Source organism: Pipra filicauda, unplaced genomic scaffold (genome assembly GCF_003945595.2).
Source record: "Pipra filicauda isolate LSUMZ 115617 unplaced genomic scaffold, ASM394559v2 scaffold103_size3290846_pilon, whole genome shotgun sequence".
Lineage (NCBI taxonomy): Eukaryota > Metazoa > Chordata > Aves > Passeriformes > Pipridae > Pipra > Pipra filicauda.
The window spans coordinates 431,758-446,051 of NW_024103474.1; the positions used below are offsets into that span (position 1 = coordinate 431,758).

General features: G+C 36.7%; 1 protein-coding gene across 1 annotated transcript in view; it reads right to left on the bottom strand.

Moving 5' to 3' along the window:
* Positions 1–14,294, bottom strand: part of CACNA2D3 (calcium voltage-gated channel auxiliary subunit alpha2delta 3) — a 407,078-nt gene that overhangs the window by 6,737 nt on the left and 386,047 nt on the right. Inside the window, exon 35 of the mRNA XM_027728083.2 lies at positions 11,624–11,735. Coding sequence (XP_027583884.1) covers positions 11,624–11,735 — 112 coding nt within the window. The remainder of the gene's footprint in view (positions 1–11,623; positions 11,736–14,294) is intronic.

Genomic DNA, 14,294 nt, shown 5'->3' on the forward strand with positions numbered 1-14,294 from the left:
CCTGTTCTAAAAGAGCCAGCACTCTACATTCAAATCTAGTTGGCTGGGGTTTTTTAAATTTGAATCTCCTCCTTTTGCTTGTATATATAAAATTTTTCATACAGTTATAATATATATTCTATTGTTATCATATCTTCCAAAGACTATGTTTAAAAAAACCCAAAAAACCAAAAATCTCCCACACCTAATTCCAAAAATGTCAGTTCTTTTTCTTACTGTAAGAGTTATATACAGTAGAGGAGTGGGGACTGAGCTGATACTACCCTTGATGCATTGCCCTCTCTCCACATTGTGCTTCTTTCTCTTCCTTTTGTCTTCCAATCTCCGAACCTCTGGGATGGCAAAGTATTAGTAAGGCAACTGGGAGAGGGATAAACCCTTCTGGAAGGGAGGGAGATGTTCCAAGATGGAGGAAAGGACAGGATGACAGGACAAGCAGCGTCCTTTGGGAAAGGGATAGAGGGAAGCAGGTCACTAGCGGCTGCAGGAGGTGGCTTTGTCATGAGTCCTCTGCAGCCTGTCTCCTTATGGATTCTGTAGCATCTCCCACATTGATACAAACAGGCACAGCAGGAGCAAGGTAGAACTGTGCCCTTTTTTCTCCCTATCTGTCCAGCTTACTGGCCAACTTGAGGATTACATACTTCTGTAAGTCACATATTTGGTTTGTTAATGCAGGTCATTGCTTCACTACAAATACCTCAATCATAGGTGGCAAAATCTATATGTGGCAGGCTTAACATCTTGTCTCTGAAATGCTGCTGGCTTCAATTTTCCTTTCCTAGCATAGCTGGATCGATAACAGGCAAGGTAATTCCAGTTCAGACACGCAAGAGATGTGTCTTGTCCAGCTAAGCAAACCTAACCTTTAAGTTGTTTACTCTCTACTATTTGACTGTAGCATCTGCTATTAAAGGAAATCAATATTCCTGTTAAGCAGCCTAGTCTCTGTATTTCCATGCAGGAGAAGTAATCCATTTCCTTCTCCACTGATGTTAAGTTTTGGACAGAATATAAACTGAACACAGACCTGAGGTTTCCCTACTAATAAGCAGCCACTTACATAGTCCCAGAAACACCCAAGTTTAAGGAAACCTGTTGAATGCAACATATTTTATGAGGCACTGAGGGTGGGCCATGAAACAGTCATATTGGACTGTTCACACCTAGGATCTCAAATACCATCATTTCTTGGTCACCTGCACTGAACTATTTTCCTTTTCCTGGCTTGCAGACATGCTGCCATTAGCTGGTGGCCAGTGACACCACTACACGACTTGTTTCAGCAACAAAGAATGGTAATAAACCTCCTGAGAGCGTTCAGAAATCTCTAATTTTCAGAACCACATTTCCCTGTTTTCTTCAAACGGTTGTAAAGGTTGAAAAGTATTTGAGGGAACAAACTGAATGTCAAGCAGCATGGAAGCCTGAAGACACTTACAGAATAAGACTATGCCTGCAGAATCAAAAAATTTAGAGAAAATATCTTCCCATTATCCTGAAGAATGGAAGATTTCTTTGTAACTTGAGGAGGATTTGAGCACAGCAACAACATTAAAAGCATTCAATTTGTCTAAAAGCAATGCTGTGTGTTTCTTGTTAAAAAATTAATTCTTGTTTTCTCACAGAAATACTTCATTGTTGCACTTTGCTTTAAAACACCCTTGTTCATAAGTAATCATTATTGATCTATATGCTGTATTTTACAATCAATATTCTCTTTTAATTTTACAAAAATACACTGCTGTTGTATCTGTGCTCATGACAACAGACGCTGTACAGTAGAATATAGGGTCATGACAAACATATGGCTTAGGAGGGATTTTAGTCATATAAATATTTAAATAGCTGTTCAGATTCATTCTTAATTCCACGCTCAGGAGCTTTAACAGCCTGATTTAAGGGCAAAAAACCCCCATATGTGTATTTTCCATTTGTTTCTTTAATGACTACAGGAACACTATTACTATTGTTTAAAGTCACGGGGGGACTTACATTCAAATTATGATTAGAAAAATAACACATTGTTGTGTTAGCATGTGTCACTCCTGCACATACACAGTCATACCAATCAGTTTTAGGTGGCAATAGAAAAGATCTTTTAAATACCAGTTGTTTTGCTTACGCAGACGAATCCTACAAAGAATAGAAGAAATTCACTGTGAGGAGTTTGAAATGAAACAAAGGGAGAATAATATTTTCAAACTGGCAACCTAAACACATACACAAAGATGTGAAAAAGTAGGTTGAATTTCCATGGTACTCAACTTAAATAGTCCTCACTGAGTGCTCTGGTGCTTGAGCATTGCTGTAAATTCAGCCATTTCCCTCCAGGCCTTGCAGTGTATTTTTTGTGTGCAAACCTCCATTAATGATGTTTGAGCAGTCTGGATTAAGATGAGTAGTTACTTTGCGATTACATTTCATATCTGTCAAATTTGATCTTTCCTATTTTTTAGAGAAAGAAAAAACATACCAGGAGCAGGGTACAGTAAATGGAAAATATTGTGTGCTCTGCACTCAAATATGTTACTCACATAATGTTGGTTGCAAACGTTCAACCCTAATGGTCTGGAACAAACTTTAAGCATTCAACTGAAGTGCAGATATCCACTTTGCTATTTCCCAACTCCTATCATGTGCTTTCCAGGCTGCTGGCCACATTTCCAACCCACATTTCTCTCACTTATCATATTTTTTAAATGAATGAATGAAATGTTTATATCACAGTCAAGTTGCGCTACTTGTTTTCTGTGGGTTTTTTTCCAAATAAATGATGATAGAGAATGGAATATCTTTAATGCAATTTATAAAAATAACATATATGCCAATAATAACATTTCTGAGAGCTGGAGCAGTGTATAAAAAAATCAGCTAGTGGTTCTCTCATATAAAAAGAGGCAGATAAACTCCCAGCCTCAGGCCTGTAATCTGACCCTGACCTCATCCTAGCAAAATAGAGCCTGACTGACTGTAGCACAACTTGATGTCAGTACAAACATACTCAGAGCAAAGTTTAGAACCAAGGATTTAAATGAGAGATGCCATCCTCACTGTTCCTGTGTGTGCTGAATGTTTGTGGGTTTTTAGACAGGAAACCCCAGAAGTGCGGATCCTCTTTCACTCTCAGTCAGGGGATGCTTTCTCCAATAATTGATGTTCAAATATGAGTGCTTGACCAACTGCGTAACAGAAATGCTACAAGCACCCAAAAATTTTGAGTGTACAGCCTTTAGGGTGACAAAAGTAACTCTGTGTAATGACAGTGGTCATAACCTTTTCGGCCCAGCTGCTGTCCCGTATGACGGTGTAAGATAATGGAGAGCTTCAGATCTCTAGGTTTAAAATGGACTGCAAAATTTCTACAAAGAAAGTAAGCCTAGAAATCCTACAAACTTTAAATATGAATTGACATTCACACCCCTGAACAAACCTGAGCTGAATATTACATAAGTGGGTGTCCACAGGCAGAGAGAGTACCTGATTCTAAGCTCACAATGAACAACAGAGGAGACACAAATTGGAACAAAGCAAATCATATCACAGGTCTCTAAAACGTTGGAATTAGCTTTTTTGCAGAGACATGGGTTAACAGGACAACAATAGAGAGGTCAGAGAAGTTACCCAGGCTGGAAAATGCAGTTCTACTATAGCATGTTAGCAAAAATGGGTTTTTAGCAGAGTTTTGCAGCCCTACTTAAGTAACTGCGGTTTGTATTGAGAGACATCTCAGATTATGTTTTTAAAATACTGTATGATTTCTATGCTAGGTCCTAAATATATCTTAAAGATTAAAAAGCCAGTTGGTATACTCTGGTTTAGGAAGGCTCACAAATATCATATGACATTGTGAAAGTAAATTTTGAATTGCCTGAATTGGTAACTACTCTTTTCCACAGCTTTAGGTCTAGTCTAATCTACAATATGACCGTAGCCAAGAGCTACACAACAGAAACTGAAATATAAAGAGCAGAATTCACATTAAAGTGGAATAAATCTTAGAACTAAACTGCTCACTGAATGTGCCCACAGTGTATTTTGCAAAGGGGCTGTTCATTTATCGCTGTAAGGCTGAGAAGGCCACATCTGAAAGAATTAAGTACAGTATATGCTATCTTCTCTGTATCCAGTTAAAATTCGATATTATTTTATGTAATATACAAGTGCTCCTTGCATGGCTCTCAAATCTTAAGATTCATGTTGTTTTTCTAAGTTAAAGGTTTTTAAATATCCATTAAGCCCTCTTAAATCCTCTATAAAGAGAAGTGCTACACGTGCAGATGTCTTTGCCACGATTGCATTGTTTTTATTAGAGTATAATATAATAAGAATACATTATAAAATAAAATTAATGTGCTAGTATTAGCTATCCTTCACAAGTGTACCTGGTTTTAAAAATTCATTGCATTGTTTCTCAATTCTAATAATTTTTCCTATTCCAAACCATTTTTGATTAATATAATATATATTACTGATTAGTTCTATATATTTTGGCATTCTTAAATCCCCTATCATTACAAAGCATCCTTTCATTGCATCAGATACTATCTATCATTTGGTTAATAATTATTAATGCTTGTATAAAAAGTAAAATTCAGTTAAATTTTAAGTATTCACATTTTATAGGAGTACTGAGTTTAACTATGAACAGCGTATGGGTGGAGATCACCACCTTTCCATGCAGAGGTTGCATTTATAAACTTCTCAAGTAAATCAGCTCTAGTGTCATTTGGAAGGCATAAGTAGGGAAGTGGGGAGTTAGGAGAGGTCTCATCCTACTTGTTAGAAAAAAACCTACAGCAAAAACTTCAGACAACATTAACAGACTGAATTTCTACGAAGTCGACCTGCAGATCTCCAAGCTTTTACAGTATTTACACGACCAGTGCTATGAAGCCTCTCAAAGAAAAAGTTGCACATATCTGCATGAAAAGACCACTTTTTCCTCATCTTTCTCTTCCTTCTGTAAAGTCCCCCTCTCATTCAATATATTTCCTGCCATTAAAAATATCCTTCTAGACAGGTTACTGTAGTCAGAATTTTTTTACATTACATATACTTTTTCTCCTGACCCATAGTGATTCTTTCATTCTCTAAGATTTTTGTGATGACTAAAATGCCAAGTAAATCGAGGGAGAGAAACTGAGTACAGATTTACACAGTTTTTGTCAACTAAACAAACAAACTCCATGGTTTTGATTTTTGGAGGAACACCCTCATACATAGAAACTGAGATAAAATGAAAGACTATTCTGAGGATAGGGTGGCATTCTATGTATAAGCAACTAAAATACTCCTGAATTCAACAAGCATAATAACAAAGTTCTGAAACAAAACAAAACAAAAAAAGGAATACTGAAAATCTTTGTCTATTTAAAAACAAAAAAAGCAAGAAAGCAAAAATACCTCATCCTTGAAAACTGCCCAAAAGATTGTTAAACTAATGACTGGCAGGCAAAGACCTGCCTGGTAGCTTAGATATGTCATGCTCTATTATTTTATATACCTTTTTTCTTAAATGAAAATAGTAATTTACAGTGTTTCCTGAACTGGTCATTCAAAATATACATTATCAAAGGGTAGAGTTAAATTGCCCATACAGTGACTTTAAATTGCACCTGCATGACAAACATTATAATCACTGTTGCCTTTGAAGTGAAGAGAAAGTTACTCAGCCTGCAAGTGGAGATGTGTGGGTAACGCACAATATAAAATTTTAAGCTAAGTATAAAGACCTTTAATAAACAATTCTAGCAGTTTAAATTGTATAATTTGATACTTTTTACAAGGAAAGAACAGGGAAAAAAGTATTTTTAGGTCTTCTAGAGCTCTGGGGTTTTGGCTAGGATAAGTTTCTACAAATACTGCTGTTGCCTCAAATTTAAAGACTTTTTAACAGTCATAAGTGTTCTGCAAGTCTGGAAGATCTGATTTTCAAAAAAGAAGTGCAAGACAATTCTATATATTTAGCTTGTGATTCTTGAGACTTCACTGATTAACCACTAAGGTACGCAAAATATCGAGTTTCCCTTGAAGATATTCCTTGACTTTCATGCACATCTAAACAATCTCTCTGAAATTAAGGTCTGTTCAATGTTGTAAAGATCACCCAGGAGCAGTTTGTCTACAGCACACCTGTGACTCAACACGGGCACAGGTCAGAACCATTCATGTGCATGTTATCACACAGGTACTTGGCACAGCTGCTGAAAAAAGCAAGAATGCAGAAACACGCAGGCTAAACAAAGCCTGGTGAAATACAGAGAACCCTTTCTTCACAGTCATGAAAGATGGATACAGTAAAAGGAACACAGCCCAAAATGTCTTTAGAAGACCAACTACAAGTTACTGCCCTAACAACTCCAGGACAGAGAAGGGGACATTCTGATGCACACAGATAGAGCTCTGAATGTGAAGAAATTGGCCCTTGATGCTTTGGTTGTTTTATGCGGCAAGATGATTTGTTTAGAAGTAAACTAACTACATCTGAAAAGGCAAATGATAATTTATTTCATGGTAAATTGAACTGGGTATTTATTTACACATTTTAAACATGATCAAGTACAGCAGTTTGGCAAGCTTCTACTGAGAGAGCAATGTAGAAATATTTTAGCAAATGGTGGTATGTCTCAAGATTAAGTGGTTTTTAAAAACCATTACCACTTTAACGTCTGCAGATTGCACTATTCCTGACACTAATATACTCATGCCCTGAACAATCTGAATCTAATTTGTGTTGTTATTTATCTGTTACTGCCAAATCTGCTCATTTAGTGGACAAGTCTGAAATTTGCCATTATAAATACACATAAAGGGTTGAGTGTCACCCTGACCTACAGTTCCATTCCCATTTACCTCTTTTATTGACAATAAAGAGCATTCAATGTCCAGTCTGTAACAAAGTAAGAGAAGTAATTTGGTTTATTGATGATTTTCCTTGTTAAATAAATGTCTGCTTACTAACACCCCAATGGGCCAAAGACATAATATATGGGACACTGCTTATTCAAATAAGTAGTTCCTATCCATTTTAACAGGCAATTTACCTGTGATAGCCAACAAAGTAAACACATTCATCTTGCATAATTAAAACACACATAAATCTTTCCAAGGGTTAGGATGATTGTAGCCACATACTTCCCTGCTTCCCTTGTGAGAATATGTCTTTCTCATATTTACTTTTCTCTTTATTTTGTGTCCCAAGATTGTGCACAAAGAACCAACTGGAAACAAAGGAGTTTCTTGGGGGTTTCTGTATTGACCTTGTGGACCTGTGAGTGCTGCAATTAAAAGAGAAGGGGGTTTTGCTCCCTGGGTCATTGGAAGTAAGGCCAGATTTTTGATCTTCATCCAAGTCCAATATGTCATCACACATGAACAGGAGAGGTTAAAAGGGCAAATTTTTAAGCATTTGACTGTGCAACTGCTGCATGATCTGTATACCCACAGTTTTTACAGTGAACACACATATGTGGCAATTATGCACTCAACTGGTTCCTTGGACCTTCGAAATTTTAACATATATACTTAGAGTATAAGTAGTCAGATAAGTAAGTTACTGATCTACAGAAGATCTACAGGCAGCCAGAGTTATAGCTGAAATTAATAATATTTTCCTGAGTGAAGTTTAATGAAAAAATTTGAATTTTCAGACATAAATAAGATTTGCAAATAGACAAAAACTTTTTTGTTCTACAAATGAGAGGATATAGTAAAAGACCATCTAAATTTTTCCAGTCAAATATCATAACAACCATCATCCCTTCTAATTTATAACAACAACTCTGACTTTCTAAGATGGTTTCCTTAGACAATCTTAGTGCAATTACAATTTGCAATGATGAGGTCACCAGAAGGCAAAAACTGGTAATGTAACCAGTGAGCATTGCTGAAGAACTTCAGTTGACGCACTTACATTTAAAATTGGCTGTCATGTTGGGGTAATACCTCATAAAACTACAAGCAGCCCTGAGATGCTTGTTTAGCCTAAGACTTCAAACTTCATGTCTAATCCAAACCACATCTCTGAGCAGCACAACACCTTTAAAGCCCATACTAAGTGCATTAGTGTAACTCTGACTCCACAGAGTGTCAGCTGACATTGATAAAGATACTTCTCTTTACAAATTCACTATTTCTAAAATTGAAGCTGTGATACGACATTCAATAGTCTACCCTATGAGTTTGCAGGAATAATGGGGTTTAGTTTTTTAGTATTTTTTTTGTTATAAAGTGGAATAGCTTACTGGAAAATATGAAAGCATTTCAGATTTTTAAAAAAAAAACCAGTTTTTCTCTCTTGTTGACAGTGCTTAGAAAATGTGGGTTGACTTGTTTTTCGTTGCTGTTTAAATAACAGATTAATTTAATAATCATTGGGATATTGAATAACAACAAATTATGGGGTGGGGCAGCCAAACCCTGACCCTAATGACATTCTTATGTTAATTCTTATTTTCTTTCAGGCTCCTGCTTTCTTAATAAAACCTATATTTTTGAAAATCATTTCTAAACATTGCAATTTATCCCAAAGTAGCATTTATTTTTTGCTAGTAAGAGATAAGTTTCCATACAGAGAGTGCATTTTATATGTCTGTATATAATTAGTACCTGAGTCAGTGTACAGGTGCCCTTCCACTAAGTTTCCCAGAGGTGACTGAAAAGGTGAGACACTTATTAACAAAGTAATTAGCATGTAGCCCTTTCTACTGTATCATTTATTTGAGGCCCCTTTGATTTAAATCCAAGCACCCATGATTAAATTTATGATTGGAAGCGTTTATAAGAGAGTTTTCATTACTATAGTTGGTAACTGTTTACTTTGGCAACTGAAGTGCAGAGTATTTCTATAAGATCAGTTACAGCTCACCCAGGACTGAATAAAACTGAGCCTTGGACTCTCACTACGTGACCTTGTTAGCAAAACCACAGTATTTGTGCACCAAAATGCCTTATCTAAGTAACAGGATATGGTTTCAAGTAATATCAGTCATCATTTTTACTTCTGCTAAAAGACTGCTTTTAGTCTCCTTTTTTGGACAAGGGTTCAGTCCCTTGTGCCTGACGTTGTAGGAACAAAAGCCAGTGACTTGAGTAACTTTTGACACAACTTCCTTGAAGCAGAGCACTTGCACAGCTTTTGTTTGCAAACCTGTTCACAATACACTGACTTTCCTAGTGCCTTTCAAATAGGTTTTCAGTATTCCAAGGGGTGTATAATTAGCTAAATATTTACAAGTATCTTTTTTTCTATTTGTAATAAATATTTGCAATTATGTATCACAGATTAATCAATAATGTGATTCAAGGAGGACACAGAAAATAATCCCACTGACTCAAAGGGATCTGAATCAGAGCCTGGTATGCAACAGATGCTGCACAGATTAACCACTGGACGTGGTGTCAGTGCCAGACTTGTTGTATATATGACTGAACCTAAATTCTGACTGATTGAGCCCATCATTCTTAAATTACAAATATTAAGCAATACACTTGCTTGTAAAAATATTTATTGGTACTAAAGCCATGAAACAGAAAACTGGGTCAGAAGATGTAGGTCTACAAAGGACTTTGGGTCAAATTCCTGAGCTGTTCTGCGGGAAAATGTCCTGGGTTATAACAAAAATATTTGGAATCCAATGTAGTCTGCAATCTTAGATGCAATTTGTAGATTGTTAATGACAGTGGGTAAATGGTATAACGAACAATTTTCCCATGAGAATCTAATAGTTCTTCTGGATTATTTCTTTAGGTTTTGCCATTGCTTGTGGAGAGAAGTAATGGGTGCCTTGAGATCAGTTTGTAACTTACAGGGTTTTCTTTTATTTTTTTTTCCACTGTGGAACACAAAATGTTTTTCTATGAAAAAGATCTTAGTGCATTATTTTTGAAATACTATAATTTTCACTAAACTCAGTTTCCAACTTGGTGCTTTCCAAGTATTGCAGAATTGTATTATTTTTGAAACTTGTTCTTTGACCTGAAGTTACCTAAGAACACAGACTAGAATCTGCACTCCTTTGAGAAAACCTAGTCCTGTTAAATTAATCTTCTTTCCATGGAATCATGTCTGTTTGCAATATTTAAACAGAATCATAGAATGGTTTGGATTTGAAGGGACCTTAAAGACCATCCAATTCCAACCCCCCTGCCATGGGCAGGGACACCTTCCACTAGACCAGATTGCTCAAAACCCCATCCAACCTGGCCTTGAACACCTCAAGGGATGCATGATAATTTGTTGCACAACTTCTCAGTAATCTTGTGTTAAATTATCACAAATTAAGGCAGCTTAAATTCTACAATGCTGGCACAAAGCACTCATAGCAGTGTAACCTACATTGTATTTGATATGTCAAGTGGAAAAAGCATGGCTTGATTTTGTTGAGTTTGTACTTTTCAGTCAGTGGGACCTATTGTTAGGCTTAAAGGGTTCCCAAGCAAAGCACTCTCATACTTCTATCCCACAAAGCCATATAAAACCAATTATTCATACTAGACATTAACAATGTTCTTATACTTAAAAGTTGGTCAGTAGCAAATCAAAAGTCAATATTAGCACTTGAAATTTATCTCCACTGTACTTACTCCTATTTCCTGTTTTAAAATATTGAAAATATCAAGAAGAAAAAATAGGACTAAGTCCAGAAGCACACCTATTGACTTCAAAGTGACAAAGTTTTCACCTTTATTTGCTAATTGCATATTGATTTAGCCTGGAGAGAGAGAGTGTTATAACAATTTTTGTTCAACTTATAAATTCTTCCTGACATTCATATTGATAAACACATTATTGCTGTAAATACTCATCTCCTTTATGATGACAACTTACTCAGCATAAAGGAAATCCAATTAAGTGACTTCTCAAGGTACAGATATTTGCATAAACAATACCTATGCAATATTTCCACTACAATGATACCAGAACTACAGTCAAAATGTCACTGCACATAGCCACCAAATGCAGAGAAAAGACATTTCAATTGTGAAGAAGGAAAGCTACACTGAAGTCTTTCTCTTCTTTTAACCCTATGAGGGACGATTTTACAGTAGCACTGGCAGAACTGACAAGATTGCAGCACTGACATGTGAGATTTGTTACTATTAACTCAGCTTCCCAGCACTGAACATTTGGAGAATGGATTTAATCCTCTCCCACTCTTTCAGCCCAATAATTCTAAGAAGGAAACTCTGTTTGGCATTCCAGTAAAACAAACAGGTCTCACTGTACCACAAGGGAACTCCTAACCTATCCAGCAGGGTTTCACTCCTGTTGAGGAGCCTGAACAGCACTTACCTTTTTGCATCTAAATCTTACAGACAATGTCCTTAGAATGCTGCCTGCAAATAGGAAAAGTCTTAAAGCATTCACTATTTGAAATTAACATAAACCTGTACTGGTTTTACATTTTTTTTGGCAGAAAATAATAGGCAGCACTTCAATTTAAGAGCATCAAATTTTTAAATGACCCCTGTAATAAGAGAAATGACACCCTGACAGAGGCCATTACATAATGCAAAACATAACAGACTTGCACATTCTTCAGCACAGCCTTGAATAATTCAGTTTTATTGCTTTGTCACAAACAGTTGTATAAAAAAAAAATATATTGAAAGGGCTTACTTGAAACAGTCATCGCAAGCAATATTCCCCGTGGTCTCCTTTATAGTGCGTTCGGAAACAAAAGCTGGATATTCAGTGTCACAGGGCTCTAGGGTTTGTTTCAACCTCTGCGCTATAGGCACAGGAAAAAATATCTCGATGTTAACATGGGAAGAACAGCACACAAACTTGGGAACAACGTGAGATGCTGTACTGCGGAGCTCACAGAGAACGGAAATGTTACTCAGCTTCTGCCACCCTGTGAGATTTCCTAGGCAGTGCATAACACTATTTTTTTCAATTAAATTAAAAAAAAAAAAAGAAAGTAGTTTATCCATGGAATGTAATTTTGCAAGACATTACTATTAAAGTAGTTATTAATGGTTTAGCCATTGCCAACCCACTTTACATATGCACAAGTTTTCATTCTTTCCGTGCAGATTCAAGCTGGATTTACTGTCGTTTTTGTCTCAGTGGTGCTGTGCATCACTACCTTTTATTCATAGGAGTTTACATTTATTTGATGAAAATTTTGGTATATTTTACTGAAGTCAAAACAAATTGGTTTTGGATTACAGCTTGGGAATCTTTGCAGGGTTTCATCAGCTACAATAACTCCATGGGTGGGGGAGGTAGAAGAGTTACTTTACCCAATTCCAATGTTATCTGTTTCCCAAAATACTAATAATGAAGACCCTTTAGTCTGAAGCCCTTGCAGGACAAAGAAAGAGTCACTATTTACATCTTAAAGATTGGGAAACTGAGGTACCCGTAAGCAGTGAGACTGGTTCAAGGTCAAACTACAGGACAGCAGCAAAGCTGGGAACTGAAGGCAGCTCTTCTGACTCTCACGCTGAAGTATTTGTCAGACAATGCCTCTCCCTCATTCCCTTTCTTTTTCCTCCCCACACCTTCATTGTTCCTTAACACAGAGATATACTTGCACATCAGCACAAGTGTTAAACCTATCTTAAACTAATTGCTAAGTGAGAAAACAAGATGAGGTATGACAAAAATAGATTACACTAAACAGGCTCTTGGGCTGGACAGATCTTCCACTGGAGATAATCTGTTTGAGAGCGAGTGGTGCATCCACTGTGCAGTGCAAGGGAACCACCACAATTGCATTTGCAATCACACAGCAGGACGTGCATTTCTGAACTGTTCACAGTTTTTGTATAGAATAAAAAAAGGAGTACCTCAAAGGAGGTACTAAAGTTGGTCAGAAAAGTTTCGTTATTTCTGAAGTTTTCACTATGATTGTGACATATTTAAGTATGTGATGTCTTAGGTATTTTTTTAAAAATTGTCTGACTAGCTCTACTGTACCTTCTCCCTTTCTCTTCCATTTCCCTTATCTGTTGTAAAGAATGAATGGAATTTATCACCTGTGGTTTGGGTCTACCCTCATTTTTATCAACATATGGCTTGTGTAACTAAAAGACTGCGGAAGATTTGTGGGTCTCAGATTTCCAGCACCTCTCTGGAGTCCAGAAGATGATGGGATTGTTCAAGGTTTAGGGTTTCTTCTCTCTCATTTACAAATGTGATTGAGATTACAAGGTCTTGTGCAGAAGTACTTTTCAGAGTAGGGTTTGTTAAATGGGCAGGTGTGTTTGGACCCTCTAGGATTTTCCTAATATGTGATACACCATTAATGTCACAAACTGAATGGGAAGCATTTTCCATATTAGAGGAACTGATCTTTTTCCTGAGCTTCGTTAAGTAAAAAAAAAAATAAAAAAAGGTGCAAATTTTTAAATTTTAACTTCATTAAGTGCAGTCATAAATATTAAAACTCTTAGTGGTAACATAACATCTACAGAAGAATTTGGTACTCTTCTGTATATATATATAATCTATAATTCTTAAGCATGTGCTTTTTTCTCCTGCTTTCTTGTGATATATCTCTTGCTTTTGCTTTACTAAAACATGCTGGTTTCCAAAGAGCTATCTGTTGCTATCTAACCAAACAGGAGCTGGGCAATACCATATGGGCATACCATAAAAGTTATGACATCCCAATGATGAGAGGATATTTTCAATACTCTTACTCATCAAAGAAATGGAGCAAGTGACTTATGTAATTAAAACTTCACTGTCAACTAAAACGTGAAATTCCTCAATCATGCTTGTCCATCAGAGTGCTGTAATGATAGTTTTGTTTTTAAGAAAAGCAAGTTTGCAAGTTATCAATGCCTCATCTGTAGTTAGTGCACTCTTTAAATACAAATCAGACATTCATTCTCATGAGATGAAAAGGGATTGCTTTTGAAAGATATTTTCCCTAACATACAATGCAAGTGCCATTGAATGTTTCATGTCAGGATTTACTGAGGCATATTTGTACAGTACATGGGAAAAAAAACATCCAAAAAAGTTGTTTCCTACAGTGGATGCTTTGTGCTGTTCTGCAAACATCAAGGACTAGGGTTGGTGAACCTGCCATTCCTCTTCAGATGCAGAACAGCAACTGGTTTGCATTTTCTGGGTCTAGCACAGCAAGCCCGACTGTCCCTCACAGCCATCAGGGTCAGAGACTTTTTTCTTCATCATTAGGGAAATCACTGGAAAGTTAGTCTTGGTTTTTAGGAGACCTGTGTCAGCACTGCTGGTCAGGAAGCAGTCCCCAAAGCAAACAGTGCCTGGCAGGTTCCCATGAAGCTCTACCCGTGTGTGGGCACCCAACCTG